This window comes from Homalodisca vitripennis, chromosome 2, assembly GCF_021130785.1.
Source record: "Homalodisca vitripennis isolate AUS2020 chromosome 2, UT_GWSS_2.1, whole genome shotgun sequence".
Classification (NCBI taxonomy): Eukaryota; Metazoa; Arthropoda; class Insecta; order Hemiptera; family Cicadellidae; genus Homalodisca; species Homalodisca vitripennis.
Window position 1 is genome coordinate 43,912,828 of NC_060208.1, and position 16,481 is coordinate 43,929,308.

Here is a 16,481-nt window from a genome sequence, read left to right on the forward strand (position 1 = left end):
TTAATAATATGATAAAAAAATTTTTAAAAAAGAAATCACATTATTTTAACACTTAATGAACCAAACTGTTCCAAGCCTTAGATTGGAACATTTTGATAGAGAAGTGGAGCAGTGTAGAATAATATACTGCTGCAAGTTGGAACCTTTAAAAATTGTTATAAATGCTTTCTATTTGGAGAACATAAATTGAGTATTTTTATAAATATCAGAAGCCACAACAAAAACTTCGATTCACTCTTAATACATCTAGATTTGACAGAGGCTCTCGTAAATTCGATTTCATTTGTCTGGGCAAAACTTGATTAGCTGGGTGTGAAGGTGTACCATTTGAGGAATATGTAATTATTTCAATTTCTCAGGGGGAAAACAGGAATTACGCTGTGCTAGTGTGTGTTAGTAGAACAGATGTGTACTAGGAGATGGGCACGGACTTACATTGGACTTCACTTATAGGAACAAGCATTATAATCTACTGGCAGTTTACAGGACTCACAACAGCGACTTAGACAACTTTACTGCAGCAACTGACACAATGCTTCAATCACGTAACTAATGACAAAACTTATATATTTCTTGGTGACATGAATGCCGAATTATTGATACACCACAAAAAAAAGAACGGTACTTAGATTTCATGCGTGAAGCAAGATTGATGTGCGGTATTTCTAAGCTAACCAGAATAGTCGAGAATAGTAAATGTTGTATTAATTACATTTTCGTTCAAAGTAAAAACCCAGACAAAATTAAAACAGCGATCATTAGAATAGATATTCCAGATCAATACGGATTTGCTGTTGAATTTGTTTGTCAAAAAGTCCATTTAATAAATGTAATCTTCCCTCGACGTTTATCAACAAAAACCTGCCAATTAATTATATTAGCAGGAGTCTCGAGAATGATTTTAAATCGTGAACCCATATCTAACGTGCTTTTAATTTATACGATAGGCCTTCTAGCCGTCGACCCCCTGTTTGACGTTTGTATATTATACAAAGCTTTTACAGTATCTGTGTACAAATTTTCATTGTGGGCATATGTTTGGATTTGTCTCAGGAAGGATATTTTTAATCGTGAAGACAAGTATAACGTGCATTTAATTTAAACGATAGGTCCTCTGAAGGTCGACACCCCCTGTTTGGTGTTTGTATATTAAAATATAGCTTTCAAGCACCTGTGTGCAAATTTTAATCACGGGTGTATGTATAGATTTGAATCAGGAGTGATTTTTAATCGTGAATGTACGTCTAACGTGCATTTAATTTGTCAAGAGATCCTCTGACGGTCGACACCCCCTATTTGGCGTTTGTATATTAAAATATAGATTTCAGAGCATTTGTGAGAAAATTTTCATTGCAGGTATATGTTTGGATTTGTCTCAGGTGGGATAGATTTAATCGTGAACGCACGTCTAACGTCCATTTAATTTAGGCGACAAGTCCTCTAAGGTCGACATCTTATATTTTGGATTTTGTTTTATTATACAACTAACAGGACACATATGGGCAAATTTCCAATAAGGAAAACTGTTTAGATTTGAAGAACGAGCGCTATTTAATTATTAGTTTAAATACTTTAGTCTAGTTTTATAATTATTGGAAGTGCCTTCAAACTTAAAACTGTAATTTTTACGCACAGAATACAAAGTGACGACGATATCATCACGGTGTGGACGATAAAGTGACACTAACTTCACGGTGGTCAAAGTTAGAGGTTAGGTTATCCTGAGGTCTGAGATATTTGTTTGGTAGCTAGTAGCTATTGTTTTCTTGTGAAAAATGACTAGACACTGAGAAATTTAAAGTTATCGTGCTATTACCAACAACAAAAGAGTGAATATGAAAACAATGGATAAACCATTTACATTTGAATGTAGTGTGTTTACTAGCTGTGCCTTGTTTTGGATGTTTGTTTATTGTTCATTAATTTTATTACTTGAAATAATAACATTGAATATTTATATTGGAGTTATACTTCTTTTAGTAATTATAATTACATATGTGTGTTTGTGGTATTTTGCTCTGCCTCAGCCAGATGATGCACTAGTTACTGAAATTTTAGGCAATAATCCTAGGATGATGATAAGATCTAGCTCTCTGACTTCTCTGATTGGGGCTATGTCAAATTCTATCTCAAAAGAAGAACAAGATCGCCCTGATGACTGTGAATTTTTTCCAGTGATTGGACACCGAGGAGCTGGACTTGATGCCCCAGAGAACAGTTTATCAGCTATTAAACAGGTAGGCCTTGTTTTCTAAATAGGTTAAACAGAATGTAGTGAGACTTTAATTAGTGGCCTACACTCGTTATTTGATTACATTACATAACAAACATACCAACTATGGCCTAGACTTTGATATCAAAGAAAACCTTACAATATTTATAATTTGCCCAGCTTTATATCAATGAATAACCGCTTTTGTGAAATGGAGGAGAGAATTCTCCCCATGTGTTACCAGGAGCCAAACCCACAAGTTGAAGCCACTTAGTAATTACTTCTTGTGGTTTATTAGGTAATTATGAAAGTAACGGCCGGAGCGGCAAAATACGATATTAGCGTTATAACTTATTGGAATCGTCCTACTGAACAAACCAATATATGGTTTCATGGGCTGGAAATGAGAAAACGAAGTTGTAGAACATAAAAAATGGAATTGCTTTTCACGTGTGGAGTAATATTTCCATTTTGTACATCGGTGTCAAGTAACCTTTGGGGACCGTGAATCAACCTCGTGGTGCCGTCATCAGATGCAGCACCATTTTTGGAAAGGTAAATGAAAAATAATACTGAAATGAGCAGAAATTTTGCCCTAATGAACAATATTTTTCTTAATTTCAAGCTACAAATTAATTATTGTTATTGGGTTAAAATGAGTGCCTCCAGCCATCAGCATGGGCTGATGTCAATGAAAGAAAAACATCCCTCGAGATAGTACCTATCAGTAAAATATCAAATTCTATAGGGGCTGATCAGAAATATAAATTAAAAAGTAATTAAACGTAATAAATCATGAAAAACCCAATATTAATATATAAATGTACAGTAATAGAGAACACTTACCATTAAAAGGAAATAATCTCGTTTCGTCAAAACGTAAACTAACATGCCCGACACACATAGTTCACTATGATTCGTTGAACTAATGGATGGTTGATCAATGGTTGACAAGCACTCACTTGATTCCAACTATAGTACATGATATCTTGTAAAGCAATGGATGACAGCCCAGGAGCGCTCAGATAACAGATACGCTATCAGTCCGGGCCGTAGATAACATTGAAGTACACAATATTAAGACACACAGGACACAAACAGAACATTAAAATATTAAAAACAACTATTGGTACTTTGGGATTATACCGACCACACCCAGACATGAATCGTTATTTCACATTTCGTTTCTACTGATTACTAGATTAGCGTAGAACAATATTTCGTCAATATAAAACAGGAATTGTCTTATCGCAAACACCTCCCCATCCTCAGACAGAGGTCAAAGTCGAGCGTCTAGTAGATAACGTGATTGCAGAGTCTCGCCGCCCGTTCAGCTGGTGCATCGCTTTGTTGTACTTCCGTGTTTTACCTCTACATTTCTCCAAACACAAAAATTCAACAAAAACAAACATTTACCAAACTAAACTTTTTATTAAAAAAACACTCAAAACTTGTTTTTATTCTTGATCACATTCCGCCACCCAAAATGCGAGTGCCTCCGGCCATCAGCGCGGGCTTCAACAGCACCTTCGGTGCTGCCCCGCGCTGATGTCGACGAAAGAAAAACATCCCTCGAGATAGTACCTATCAGTAAAATATCAAATTCTAGAGGGGCTAATCAGAAATATAAATTGAATTGTAATGGAAAGGCAATGATGTACCGTGCAAATCACGTGATGCCGCGCGGCCTGCCGTAATCAGGATTCTCGAGAAAGATAAGATAACAGCGACAACAATACCGATCACAATACCTGGAAATGCTTGTAAGTTTGTAATTTTGTAATTGAAGAGTTGTTTTTTCGTTCTATCATGTTTGTTTCTATAAATTTCTATTTTTGTGTTCTTCATACTGGTGTGGTCGGTATAATCCCAAAGTACCCAACTATTTATGAATAAACGCCCTAAAACCATGTTATTTGTCATTTGCACACCCTAAAACCATTTATATTTTTGTTCTGGCGAATGAGCAGAATAGAATATGTAAATAACATTAAATTCATAATTTGCCCCAATTAGAATTTGATCAAGTAATTAAATAGCAGTGATAGTTTAATTTTTTAACTGAGTTTATTAATTACATTCCTCTTACATTTTATTTAGCTGATAATTTACTTTCTATTTAATTTTTCAAGTCTAATTTTGAATTTATTCAATCAGTTGTTTAGTGGTATATTACAAAATAAGGAGGCACATTTTTAACAAAAATGAATGAGCCATTTTACATCTGTAGTTTAACATAGACTGACACAATCTTGAGTTGTTAGTGAATGCCTGTACAATAATCTTCGATGAGATTTTGGTTTGTGAAAACTTTCTTTGTTCTGCTTAGTAATGAAGTTAAATAGTTTTTAAATATCTGTAAATCCCACTAATATTATAAATGTGAAAGTTTGGGTATTTGGATGTTTAGATGTTTCAAGGTTTGTCCTCGAATCATGCTGAAACTGCTATACGGAGTGTGCTGAAATTTGGAACAGGTATAGCTTTTGGTCTGAATTAATATTTAGAGTGCTTTTTACCACCCATAACACATTCATTTCACCAAATAAAGTCGAATTCAAATTAAAAAATTAGTTTGTTTACATTCGAATGTTATGATAAGAACAAAACGTATTTTGACAGCTGTTGACAGCTATAGTACGACAAACTTTCTGAAACATCTGTTTACATTTGAATTTTATCAATAATAAGTAAACAGTGCCTGATCGGTAGTGTAATGCAGATAGTAAATAAAACATTAATATATAAGTTTTACTCCAGATTGCGCCAATGACGAATTAAAATCATCTAATGCATTAAATACTGTTATAAAACTAACCTTAATGAACAAAGTTATGAATGTTTTCACATAAGTTACTTTAAACTGGCGGGCTTCCTTGACATTATGATATTACATTTTAGCAATGGCTTACGGAAAAAACAGAGAAATGAATACTAACATGCCTCAACGATTCATTCTTTCCCTGGCTACAGTCCTAAAAACAAGTGTAACGCAAAATTTTAATAACCATTATTTTGGAAAGTTGCAAAACCTTAATAAGAATTTCCCTCTTATACCGAAAGTACATAGTAAGTAGGTAGGACTCTCCCCTAGGTCGTTAATAGGCTCTTCAGTCCTACTTATGTGTGTATTTTCTTCATCAGGACAAGGTAAACTCAACTATGTCAACACGATTTTGACCGAAGTAGATTTCCGAGAACTAGATAATCGAACGTATATAAAATTTGATTGAGGCAATATGGCAAGCTAAACTGTGACATAGTAGGTAAGTGAATTTAAATGGTCTTAAGTAGGCACTATTTAACCGAAGTAGGCATCTCGGTCCTACGTGAATATATATATATATATATATATATATTTCTTCTTCGTCAGAACAACAAGGCAAACTCTACTATAGTACTGGAAATATCTTAGACCTGGAATATATGACAAAGACTGGAAATATACGCTTTTTGACCGAAGTAAGTTTTCGAGACCTGTGTGATCTGAGATTTGTGTTTTCTTGATCAGGATGACAAGGCAGATTCAGCTGTGACGTTATGTATATAATTAGTTAGAACCAGAAATGCTCCTACATGTGCTAAACATGATATAATAATTAAGTTAAACTTTGATACTATTTACCACGAACTTAAATAATATCTACCTGATGTATGCCTACTTACATTTTAAAATTTTTATAGGACTTCCATCATATTACATCATAATTGCTTTTACTAAATAATATAAGGAGTTTGGTTCTAAGATTGCGTGCGAAGCCGCGGGTAACAGCTAGTATATATATATATATATATTATAAAATTGCATATATATATATGCAATTTTAGGTTTGGAATGTTCAGACTATTGTAACTTATAAATAAAATATTGGTCTGCATCCATGATTGGATTTTTCAATAATCAATTCTGGGTCAAACATATTGATCCAAGCTATACATTTTTATGTTATATCATTATTTTTTGTCCTATTTCTATTCAATTTCATAATTTTAAAATTTGCCTAGAGAGCATAAACAATTGTAAAATTTGGTATGAAGAAAATATTTACAAATAGTATAGCTATTTGTAAATATCTTGATAAGTATAAATATTTATAAATTTATTAAATGTATTGACAAAGTTGTATGCTGAACTGAACATTCTGTTATTTTGCTAATTGCCACAAAAGCTGCCCTGTTCTTTTTTCTGCATGTAGTCTAAATTAAGGGCCACTCATCAAACCATTAAACAAAATTCACCAAGAATACCATAGCTGGATAATTTTACTTTTTAATTGGCTCTCTAAAAATATTTTTGAACTGATTCCCATAATGCTACTATTTTTTGTTCCACCAACTTTTATTTGATTTTATTATAAATTCAGAAGTTCCAGTAGTTTCTCCTTATACAATCTGTAGAGCACCAAAACTTTCTCATCTAACAACATTGATAAAACATTTAGAAGTCTGTGTCTTTCTAAACATGTTGGTGACAAAGATGTTCAATACGAACGCTTCACATCGTTTTGACATCAAAGATACCTACGCTACAAAACAGGTATCTCTGATTTACCCCAAAGCTAAACCAGTGTAATCTAGATAGAGACATGTACGTTAATTTAGTACTTGACTGAGAAATCCAGCTTGTCTTATTTATTGACCACTATGTGTCCATAGTGCAATTTAGTATTAAAATCTGTTTGTAGTTTTTACAAAAAAAGTTGCAAGATGAAAAATCAACTGTACTAAAGTTTTATGCTTTTACTCTTGAAAAACATTCACAACGTTTATTGAGGGAGGAACTGGTACATGCTAAACTATTGTTTTAATCCTTTTCTCACCTCTGATTGTATTGTTAATGAAATAAGATTTTAAATATACATATTTGTTGTTTGGTAACATAACAATCAATTAAAGAACAAAATTATAAATTCTAGTACAGTCAAAATGTAAATTATCCATTACTGGTACAGTACTCATTTTCTAATAGGCGTAATATTTTAGTGGCGTTAATTAGCTTAAACCAAAAGTTTAAGCTTATGCATAATGATTGTTTGTCAGTGTCATGAGAAAGGATGCAGAGCAGTGGAGTTTGATCTGGCACTGACTGCTGATGATGTGCCGGTATTGTTCCACGATGACACGGTTGACCGACTCACCAACGCTACCGGGCTGGTACAGCAAATGACCTGGGAGCAACTTCAGACTCTTGACATCTCAGTAAAACACCCTTTGCAGTAAGTTACCGCACAGAAGTAATTTTGTGTAAATACATTGACAGAAATTGGAACAGCTAGGAGTGTGGACATGAGAAAAATTGTTGTGGTGTTTGAACACTCCTATGTAATACATCTCTTACGGGATTTAAATTCAATGAATAGTCTCTAAGCATGCAAGTTTTTTTTTTTTTTTTAAGTAGGACGTTCTTTCTGTTTATAACAGATTTGAACAAGATAAATCAGTGAGAAAATTAACCATTAAATCATTCAAATTAAGAAGTTTTAGTACAAATTAAATACTTGTAATATTTTACTTTGCTGTAGTTCATTTCATATTAAGATGAGATGAATTAGAATGAGGCAATTTATTACATAAGTTATTATTGAGTATGTGAACATTCACTTCTGAAAGATAAATAACATGAATTGATGGGTAATACAGACACGTAGGCTACCTTTCAGTTTTTCCATAAATACATATGGTGGATCAGACCATTCACATGCTCTCCATGTGTATACAATAATTTTATACTGGAATAAATCTATTTTTTTGTTGAGCTGGCCTATGGTTAAAAGAAAATGTTGGAAGTTTACCTTTTATAGTGATTTGAGAATTATGTCTTTGTGTTGGCCACACTGACTTGGCTCTGAATGTTTAACCTGTTGGATCCCGCTGCCACACAGATGCGGTCAAGGCAAGTGTGCAGTCGTGGCCTGTTGGTGCAGGGTTGCGGCTGCTTGCAAGCCTTTTAATTTCGCATTTCCTTGTCACACCTCTCTAAATTAAATGACATTCAATATATCAGAATTCACATTTAAGAATTATGGCTTTCTCTTGAGGTCTATTTCGTTTTGCACTAAAATACTTGGCAGCCTGTTTTTACTCCAAAAGTCGAGGCATTTCAGCCGGCAGCTGTTGTTTGTAAACACAAATATGGCTTTGCGTAAGTGTGAGTTATTCTATAAAGATATCAATGAATTATTGCCATGAGTTTATCCGATAGTGACAAAGAAAGTTAAGTGTATATTTTCAGTTGTAACAGATGTGATGATTTTATTTTGAACAAACTATTTCGTGATGCAGACTTTAGCTATGATCTATGTCTATATATATATATGCAGAATCATCAATAACATTAACATAAATAATAATCTATATAAACCCTATAGGTGTATGATATTCCAAGAACAAATAATAACTGTAATGAACAATAATAATCGAGTGCTAAAAAAACTTAGGTCAGCAGGGGTACCTGTACTGTAACAGCCCGGAACTCAACAGGTTAAGCTAAATTGCATTACATCATGTGTAGTGACTAGAATGTTATAACAAATCAATCTGTTCCTATGCTAGTATTGTTACAGGGAGCGGTTTGAGGGTGAGAGAGTTGCTCTGTTCAGCGAAGTGATCCAGTTGTGCTTGGACCTGGACATGCGGATCATTATAGACGTCAAGGACGAGAGTGTTAAGGTACAAAAATACTATCATGTTTATAGCACACAGTATATTTCAGAACAAATGATGAGCTGAAGTGTCATTTGCCAGGCACTGTTCTAAAAATCACTGCTATCCTTTCTTAAACCTTTTAATCTGTTACTTAATTGTGGTTTAAAATTAATAGTTTACCTTTAAGCTTGCTCCATCTAATTCTGCATACTATCATTGCTGAAGGTTAACTTTTGTGTGGTTATTCAGTGGAACGTCCATCTAACACACCAACACTGGTACCACCAAAAACATTGTCACTCATATATGGGATATAACATTTGATTGTGGTTTGAAATTAATAGTTTACCTTTAAGCTTGCTCCATCTAATTCTGCATACTATCATTGCTGAAGGTTAACTTTTGTGTGGTTATTCAGTGGAACGTCCATCTAACACACCAACACTGGTACCACCAAAAACATTGTCACTCATATATGGGATATAACATTTGATTGTGGTTTGAAATTAATAGTTTACCTTTAAGCTTGCTCCATCTAATTCTGCATACTATCATTGCTGAAGGTTAACTTTTGTGTGGTTATTCAGTGGAACGTCCATCTAACACACCAACACTGGTACCACCAAAAACATTGTCACTCATATATGGGATATAACATTTGATTGTGGTTTGAAATTAATAGTTTACCTTTAAGCTTGCTCCATCTAATTCTGCATACTATCATTGCTGAAGGTTAACTTTTGTGTGGTTATTCAGTGGAACGTCCATCTAACACACCAACACTGGTACCACCAAAAACATTGTCACTCATATATGGGATATAACATTTGATTGTGGTTTGAAATTAATAGTTTACCTTTAAGCTTGCTCCATCTAATTCTGCATACTATCATTGCTGAAGGTTAACTTTTGTGTGGTTATTCAGTGGAACGTCCATCTAACACACCAACACTGGTACCACCAAAACATTGTCACTCATATATGGGATATAACATTTGATTGTGGTTTAAAATTAATAGTTTACCTTTAAGCTTGCTCCATCTAATTCTGCATACTATCATTGCTGAAGGTTAACTTTTGTGTGGTTATTCAGTGGAACGTCCATCTAACACACCAACACTGGTACCACCAAAAACATTGTCACTCATATATGGGATATAACATTTGATTGTGGTTTGAAATTAATAGTTTACCTTTAAGCTTGCTCCATCTAATTCTGCATACTATCATTGCTGAAGGTTAACTTTTGTGTGGTTATTCAGTGGAACGTCCATCTAACACACCAACACTGGTACCACCAAAAACATTGTCACTCATATATGGGATATAACATTTGATTGTGGTTTGAAATTAATAGTTTACCTTTAAGCTTGCTCCATCTAATTCTGCATACTATCATTGCTGAAGGTTAACTTTTGTGTGGTTATTCAGTGGAACGTCCATCTAACACACCAACACTGGTACCACCAAAAACATTGTCACTCATATATGGGATATAACATTTGATTGTGGTTTAAAATTAATAGTTTACCTTTAAGCTTGCTCCATCTAATTCTGCATACTATCATTGCTGAAGGTTAACTTTTGTGTGGTTATTCAGTGGAACGTCCATCTAACACACCAACACTGGTACCACCAAAAACATTGTCACTCATATATGGGATATAACATTTGATTGTGGTTTAAAATTAATAGTTTACCTTTAAGCTTGCTCCATCTAATTCTGCATACTATCATTGCTGAAGGTTAACTTTTGTGTGGTTATTCAGTGGAACGTCCATCTAACACACCAACACTGGTACCACCAAAAACATTGTCACTCATATATGGGATATAACATTTGATTGTGGTTTAAAATTAATAGTTTACCTTTAAGCTTGCTCCATCTAATTCTGCATACTATCATTGCTGAAGGTTAACTTTTGTGTGGTTATTCAGTGGAACGTCCATCTAACACACCAACACTGGTACCACCAAAACATTGTCACTCATATATGGGATATAACATTTGATTGTGGTTGTTGTTACATTTCCTTGACATCGTGGATAATATTAATGTTAAAGAAAGAATTTTACCATATTTTAAAACAAAATTTGTAATACAGGAAATGAGAGATATGAATGTTAGGAGTAATAATGAGTCTTTTATGAATTGAATAACATGTAATTAATACTAAATTAACCAAAATTAAAAAGATATGCTAACACACAAGAAACGTAATGAATAATAATAAACTATATACAAAAACATGAATCAATAAATAAAAGCAAAAAAAGATGAAATAAAAGCAGTGACAGTAATTTAAAAAACAGTATAAAATGTTAAACATTATTGCATTATGAGATGTTTAACATAATTATATCACAACAATAACTAACTGATACTTTAACATTTTACATAAAAAAAAACAAAATAAATCCACTTTAGAAACCACACACTCCTTGTGCGGAAGTTTTTATACACCATTGGTATACGCCTGTGATGTGGGATAGAATTAGTGTCAGAAGATTGTTCTTGACAGGTACCTCTAGGGACACAAGATCAATTCTGCAGATAAGAAGACCATTCATTAGTCATCTTGTATTGCACTTTAATATCAGCAAGTTAGTGTCTCAGATAAAGAAGTTGGAGTCGAAAGCAACTCATAATTTACTTCATAATTGGAGTAGCTACATATCCAAAGCCCAGTTGGTATCCAGTATCCTAAGAAAACATGTCTGGATTTTCTTTATATCTCTATGTGATCAAACTGTTAGGATCTCCAGATATTTATTTGATTTGATTAAATGTTTATATCAATAAAACTAGTTTGTATCATGCATGTGAAACAATGCCGGTGACAAAGCTGGTGAGTGAGATGTAGCTTTAGTCATAGTAGTCACATCGTTCTCAGCCACAGGAGTTTGATCGTGTGCTGAGGAACATCTCGGTTTGAATGATGACAATCCCAAAGATCTTATTATTCTTGAATGCAGGATGTCATAGGTGTTATTTTTTTAAAGTATTTGAGATTTTTCTGCATTTGTTTTTACAGTTATTGTACATTTTAGTCCCAATCGCAACCATATGACATTTTTTAAGGATAACATTTTTGGTAAATTCAATTGTGTATTTCATTGTGAAATGAGATTTAATTTGTTTATCCAATAAATAAATATATAATAGCACAATAATAATTGGTCAGAACAAAAAAATTGGTTTAAAGTTTGTGAAATATGATATAAACTAAACAAACACAAGTGAATTTTTTAAAAGGTGCTGAGTTTCTTAAATAACAAAAATAACAGTTTATTTCCTATTGCTATTTAAGAGGTTTTAAACACATTGACTGTGGTGGATGAATATTAATATTTTTGTGCATGTCCGAAAGTCAGTATCACAGTGAAGGTGTTAACGAATTTCAATTTCCAAAATATAGTTAGTAATTAATTGTTTAATGTATTTTTTTTACTTCAGTTTTATACATTGTTGATAAGTGTTTTTACAGGTGGTGCAAGTAATTTTGGAAACTTTCCAAGCACACCCAAAACTATACAAGAGAGCAATGGTTTCAGCCTTTAATCCGTTTATTATTTATATGGTAAGTGATATCATTATTGGTTTATAGAAGTATTCATTCTTTATTTTAATAGTAAACTTGGATTATATTGTTTTTAACTTTAATAGTTAGGTTTTTGATGTGATGATTTTGAGGAGTTAAGAAAGGATAAATGATGTTTTGTTTTTCTTTTTTTTTGGGGGGGGGGGCGGTTAGGAAGGAATTATATTTTAATCAGTTTTAGTTAGGCAAAATCTATTAAGTTATTAGGAGAATACAAAATTTTTTCCAGTTTGGAAAACCGTGAAGCATGAAGCCAAACACAAACCTACATTTGCAGTCATTGCACTGATAATGAGACTGCAATGTTATGCTTTGTTAGCCAGTCACCATGCCCTTACCATTTAGCAGCATAGCAGTGATCTGTATACTTTTATTTATTTGACTGTTTTCCTGCTATGAGGCTTCCTTTGTAACTCTTTGACCAGCCAGCAACTCATTTTGAGTTCTTCTAGGTACGCGTTGTAATGGCTAGTGATTCATTTTGAGTCACTATGTCATCTCCATTTCTATGACATATTTAACCATAAAATAAGACTTTAATCCTGACAAAAATTATATGTACGTGTTCAAAATGAAATAAACTAACCTAAAAAGGCATTTAAATTTCCAATAAACCTCAACACTTGACTTTATGAACTTATAAAGTAGTTGCATACTTGCGAGAAGGGTAAAAACTTATCATATCAAGTATCATATCGAAGGGAATTTTTGTTTTACATAAATGAAACTTATGTCCCTAAAAAGAGCAGCTCTTTCTAAACATGTGTTTTTTTTGTTACGTCTATACGTTTTCTTTAGACGTATAAAAAATTGGTTGCCTAACAACTGTACACTTGTTTCTCTCAATAGACACAAATCTAGGTGTTTTTGTTTTTACAAAAAAAAAAAAAAAAAAAAAAATGTTTAGATATATTTTTGAAGGGCGAAACTAAATATATTTTGAAACTAGAAGAGTTGAAGTTTTGATTCAGATTCTAAGTTTTGTTTGCTACCATTTGTGAGATGTTACTGTCATTACCAGCTTTTATATGAACAGAAAACGTTAATGGGAAATATATAGTGTGTTACACAAAGACTGAATTTGTATACACAGCAAAAATTACTTGCTGATTTTTAATTTTTGTTAGTTGTATTTATTGGAACTCTATATTAAAACATGTCAATTATTATTAGAAAATTGTTGGTATAAAACAATATTACTTTGATTAATCTTTACTCCAGTAAGAATAAATAAATATGAACAACATGTTAACATTATATATCAATACAAAGCTTTAATTGTACACTATTTGGAAAAAAACATTTACAAAATAATTTTTACAAAAAAATACCAACATAAATACAACACAAAATTTACCAAACTTGTTATATTTTTGAAGTAGAATTTTTTCTTTTTTAGCCAAGACATTTACCTACTACAACATCTATTTGGGATTACTATGATATTAACACTTTGAGTGCTGGCCCTAAATAACATGTAACTCTGTAGAATGCTGGAAGTTTTGGTGGTTTTCCAAAATTTATTAAAAACAAAAATATTTAAGGTATAAGAAAAATACTTACATGCCTTAATTCAGCTTACTTTCGTCTTTCTTTTAACGTGAGATTGTTGGTGTTATTTTAAAAAACTACACATAAAAAATGTTTTTGAAAAACATATATTTTTTGAGACAGTTTTTTTATCTAACAAACTAAACTAAGCATATATACAATTATTTACAGTGACCTTTTTTACAAATATAAACTATCCTCTGAATAATACAAATCATGTTTTTATATTTTGTAGTTTTTTGACAAAAAAACTATGCCGACATATTGATGCGTCTGCATTACTTTTGCCGTCAGTACCGTTTTCAGCATCTGTAACATAATAATATACTATGTAAAATATGAATATATTTTCATTTTATTCATATGAATAGAATATTAGTTGAATAAAGTTAATTTATTATAATACGAATTATAGTTTGATTCACGAAAACAATAACATAACCAAAGTCTTAGACTGATGTTTATGTGATAAATAGACTTATTCTTACCTGAAATATGTGTCTCATCTTCTTCCATGAAATCAGGATCAATGTCAGAATCGTCAAAAATACTATCAACAACAATAAAACTATCTTCATCTAATAAATCACTGATCGCAACGCCGTTCAGGCTGCGAGAAGCCATGATTGCGACATTGACTGCCGGCTGCAACGAACGTCACGTCAGCGGCACGTAAACAAAGCGACCGAAGTTGTTTTGTCAACTGTGTTACTAAAAACCCAAATAACATTGTAGAGTAGGCAAAACCCGTTTAAATACGGACAATGTAATATAATACCAATTGAAATGGCAACTACGTAAAACTACGGGATTAGCAATCTTCGGAAGTTTCGCTGTTCCGTAAAATTACAGGATTAGCACTCTAAGTGTTAAATTGATTTGGTTTGTAAGTAAACCAATATTTTATAAGGATTCTATCTAAAAAACCATTTTATTTTTGTTCATTTAGCTGCTTTTTTGTATTGTATGTACATGTGATATATTTTTACACAGTGTTTCATATTTTGTTTTTGATTATAAATTCTGCATCTTTTGGTTATTTTGGATTTTTGAATAAAAATTGTGTACACTACCAAGGAATTTGATAGTCATAGGTTTAACCAACAAATATTCACAACTATACTCACAACTGTAACTAACAACTGTAAGTCTGTTCCATAAGTATATAATAACAATTACTTACCAACTCTGTAAAAGATAAAAATCACAACTTCTCATACAAGTCAAGAGAAACTGTTTCATATTGTATTATTGCAACACTCGACACCTAAGCTACACTATCACCAGAGTAGCACAGCTGGCAGACAGGCAGACAGACCTCCTGCGCTAACACTGCACTAGTGGCTCACATACCTACAGAGCCTACCTCAACTGTCCCCGCATAAACAACTATCTACTGACTAACAGCACTACACTGGCTGTTCTTACCATGTAATAAACAACAAAATTTGCTTTACTGGAATAAATGCCAAACAATCTGACAATTTTTGAAAACTCTATATAAATATATTTTTCTACTGTATTAAATGGCACCAACTAAGTATCCTTGTGGTGTATGTAGTATTGGGGTCAAATTTTCAGGAATACAATGCACAGGTCACTGCAAATTGTGGTACCATGCAGGATGTATAGGTATAACTGATAAAAAACTTCAATCTGCAAGTCAGATGTTGAATCCTGGATTTGTATTGACTGTAAAAAAAGTTAAAGTTTCTGAAAACTCCTTGGCCAAAGACAACTCTTATTTATTGATGAATAACAACCATGCGACCTCAGAACTTGAGGAGGTGAAGTCAAAATTACAAGAACAAACAAAAAAACGCTAGATGAAGCTGACCTAGAGACCACTTACTTTGGCTGCAGAGGCTGGGAATGCACTATTACATGAAAATAACAAACTACGGCAAGATATCCAAAGCATACATGAGTGTAACTCCAAACTAGAGATTACCTGGAGGATCTTCTAGCAGCTGAGGAAAAATATGTAGAACAAATTGAAACTCTCCAAGAAAAAACTGCATGACACACTATTAGAATTGGAAAAAAGTAAACAAAACCAATCAGAACTACAAAATATATTTGAAAGACCATGATTACACTAAAAAACAACTGCTCACACAATATTCACAAAAGATAACCAATCTTGAAAAATCAATTTTGAAGATGAATAATGAAGAAAATTGTTCACATGAAAGTGCCAACAAACTGCAAAACCCAAAATCTTTATAAATCAACAGAAACCCAAACATACAATGAAACCTTGACTACTGTGTCAAACTCATCATTTCTCTTGGAACTAGCTAAGCTAAGACAGAGGCAAGATGAAGCAGATCTTAAGATTAGGGATCTTGCTGCTCACTTAACAATAACTCCAAACAACATGACAAAGAAAAAAACAGCCTCTAGTCTTGACTACACTGTAAACAAAATAAAGAAAAACCAAAGTCACAGGGTCAGACAAACACAAGCCT

At 32.8% G+C, this 16,481-nt stretch overlaps 1 protein-coding gene across 2 annotated transcripts in view; it reads left to right on the forward strand.

Moving 5' to 3' along the window:
- Positions 1–1,715: 1,715 nt before the first annotated feature.
- Positions 1,716–16,481, forward strand: part of LOC124353863 (glycerophosphodiester phosphodiesterase 1) — a 41,719-nt gene continuing 26,953 nt past the window's right edge. For both annotated transcript variants that reach the window (XR_006921635.1, XM_046803892.1), the window contains exons 1-4: positions 1,716–2,237; positions 7,253–7,428; positions 8,776–8,881; positions 12,346–12,438. Coding sequence is in view for 1 of the 2 variants with exons in the window: in XM_046803892.1 (XP_046659848.1) it covers positions 1,836–2,237; positions 7,253–7,428; positions 8,776–8,881; positions 12,346–12,438 (777 nt within the window). In the remaining variant the exon portion in view is untranslated. The remainder of the gene's footprint in view (positions 2,238–7,252; positions 7,429–8,775; positions 8,882–12,345; positions 12,439–16,481) is intronic.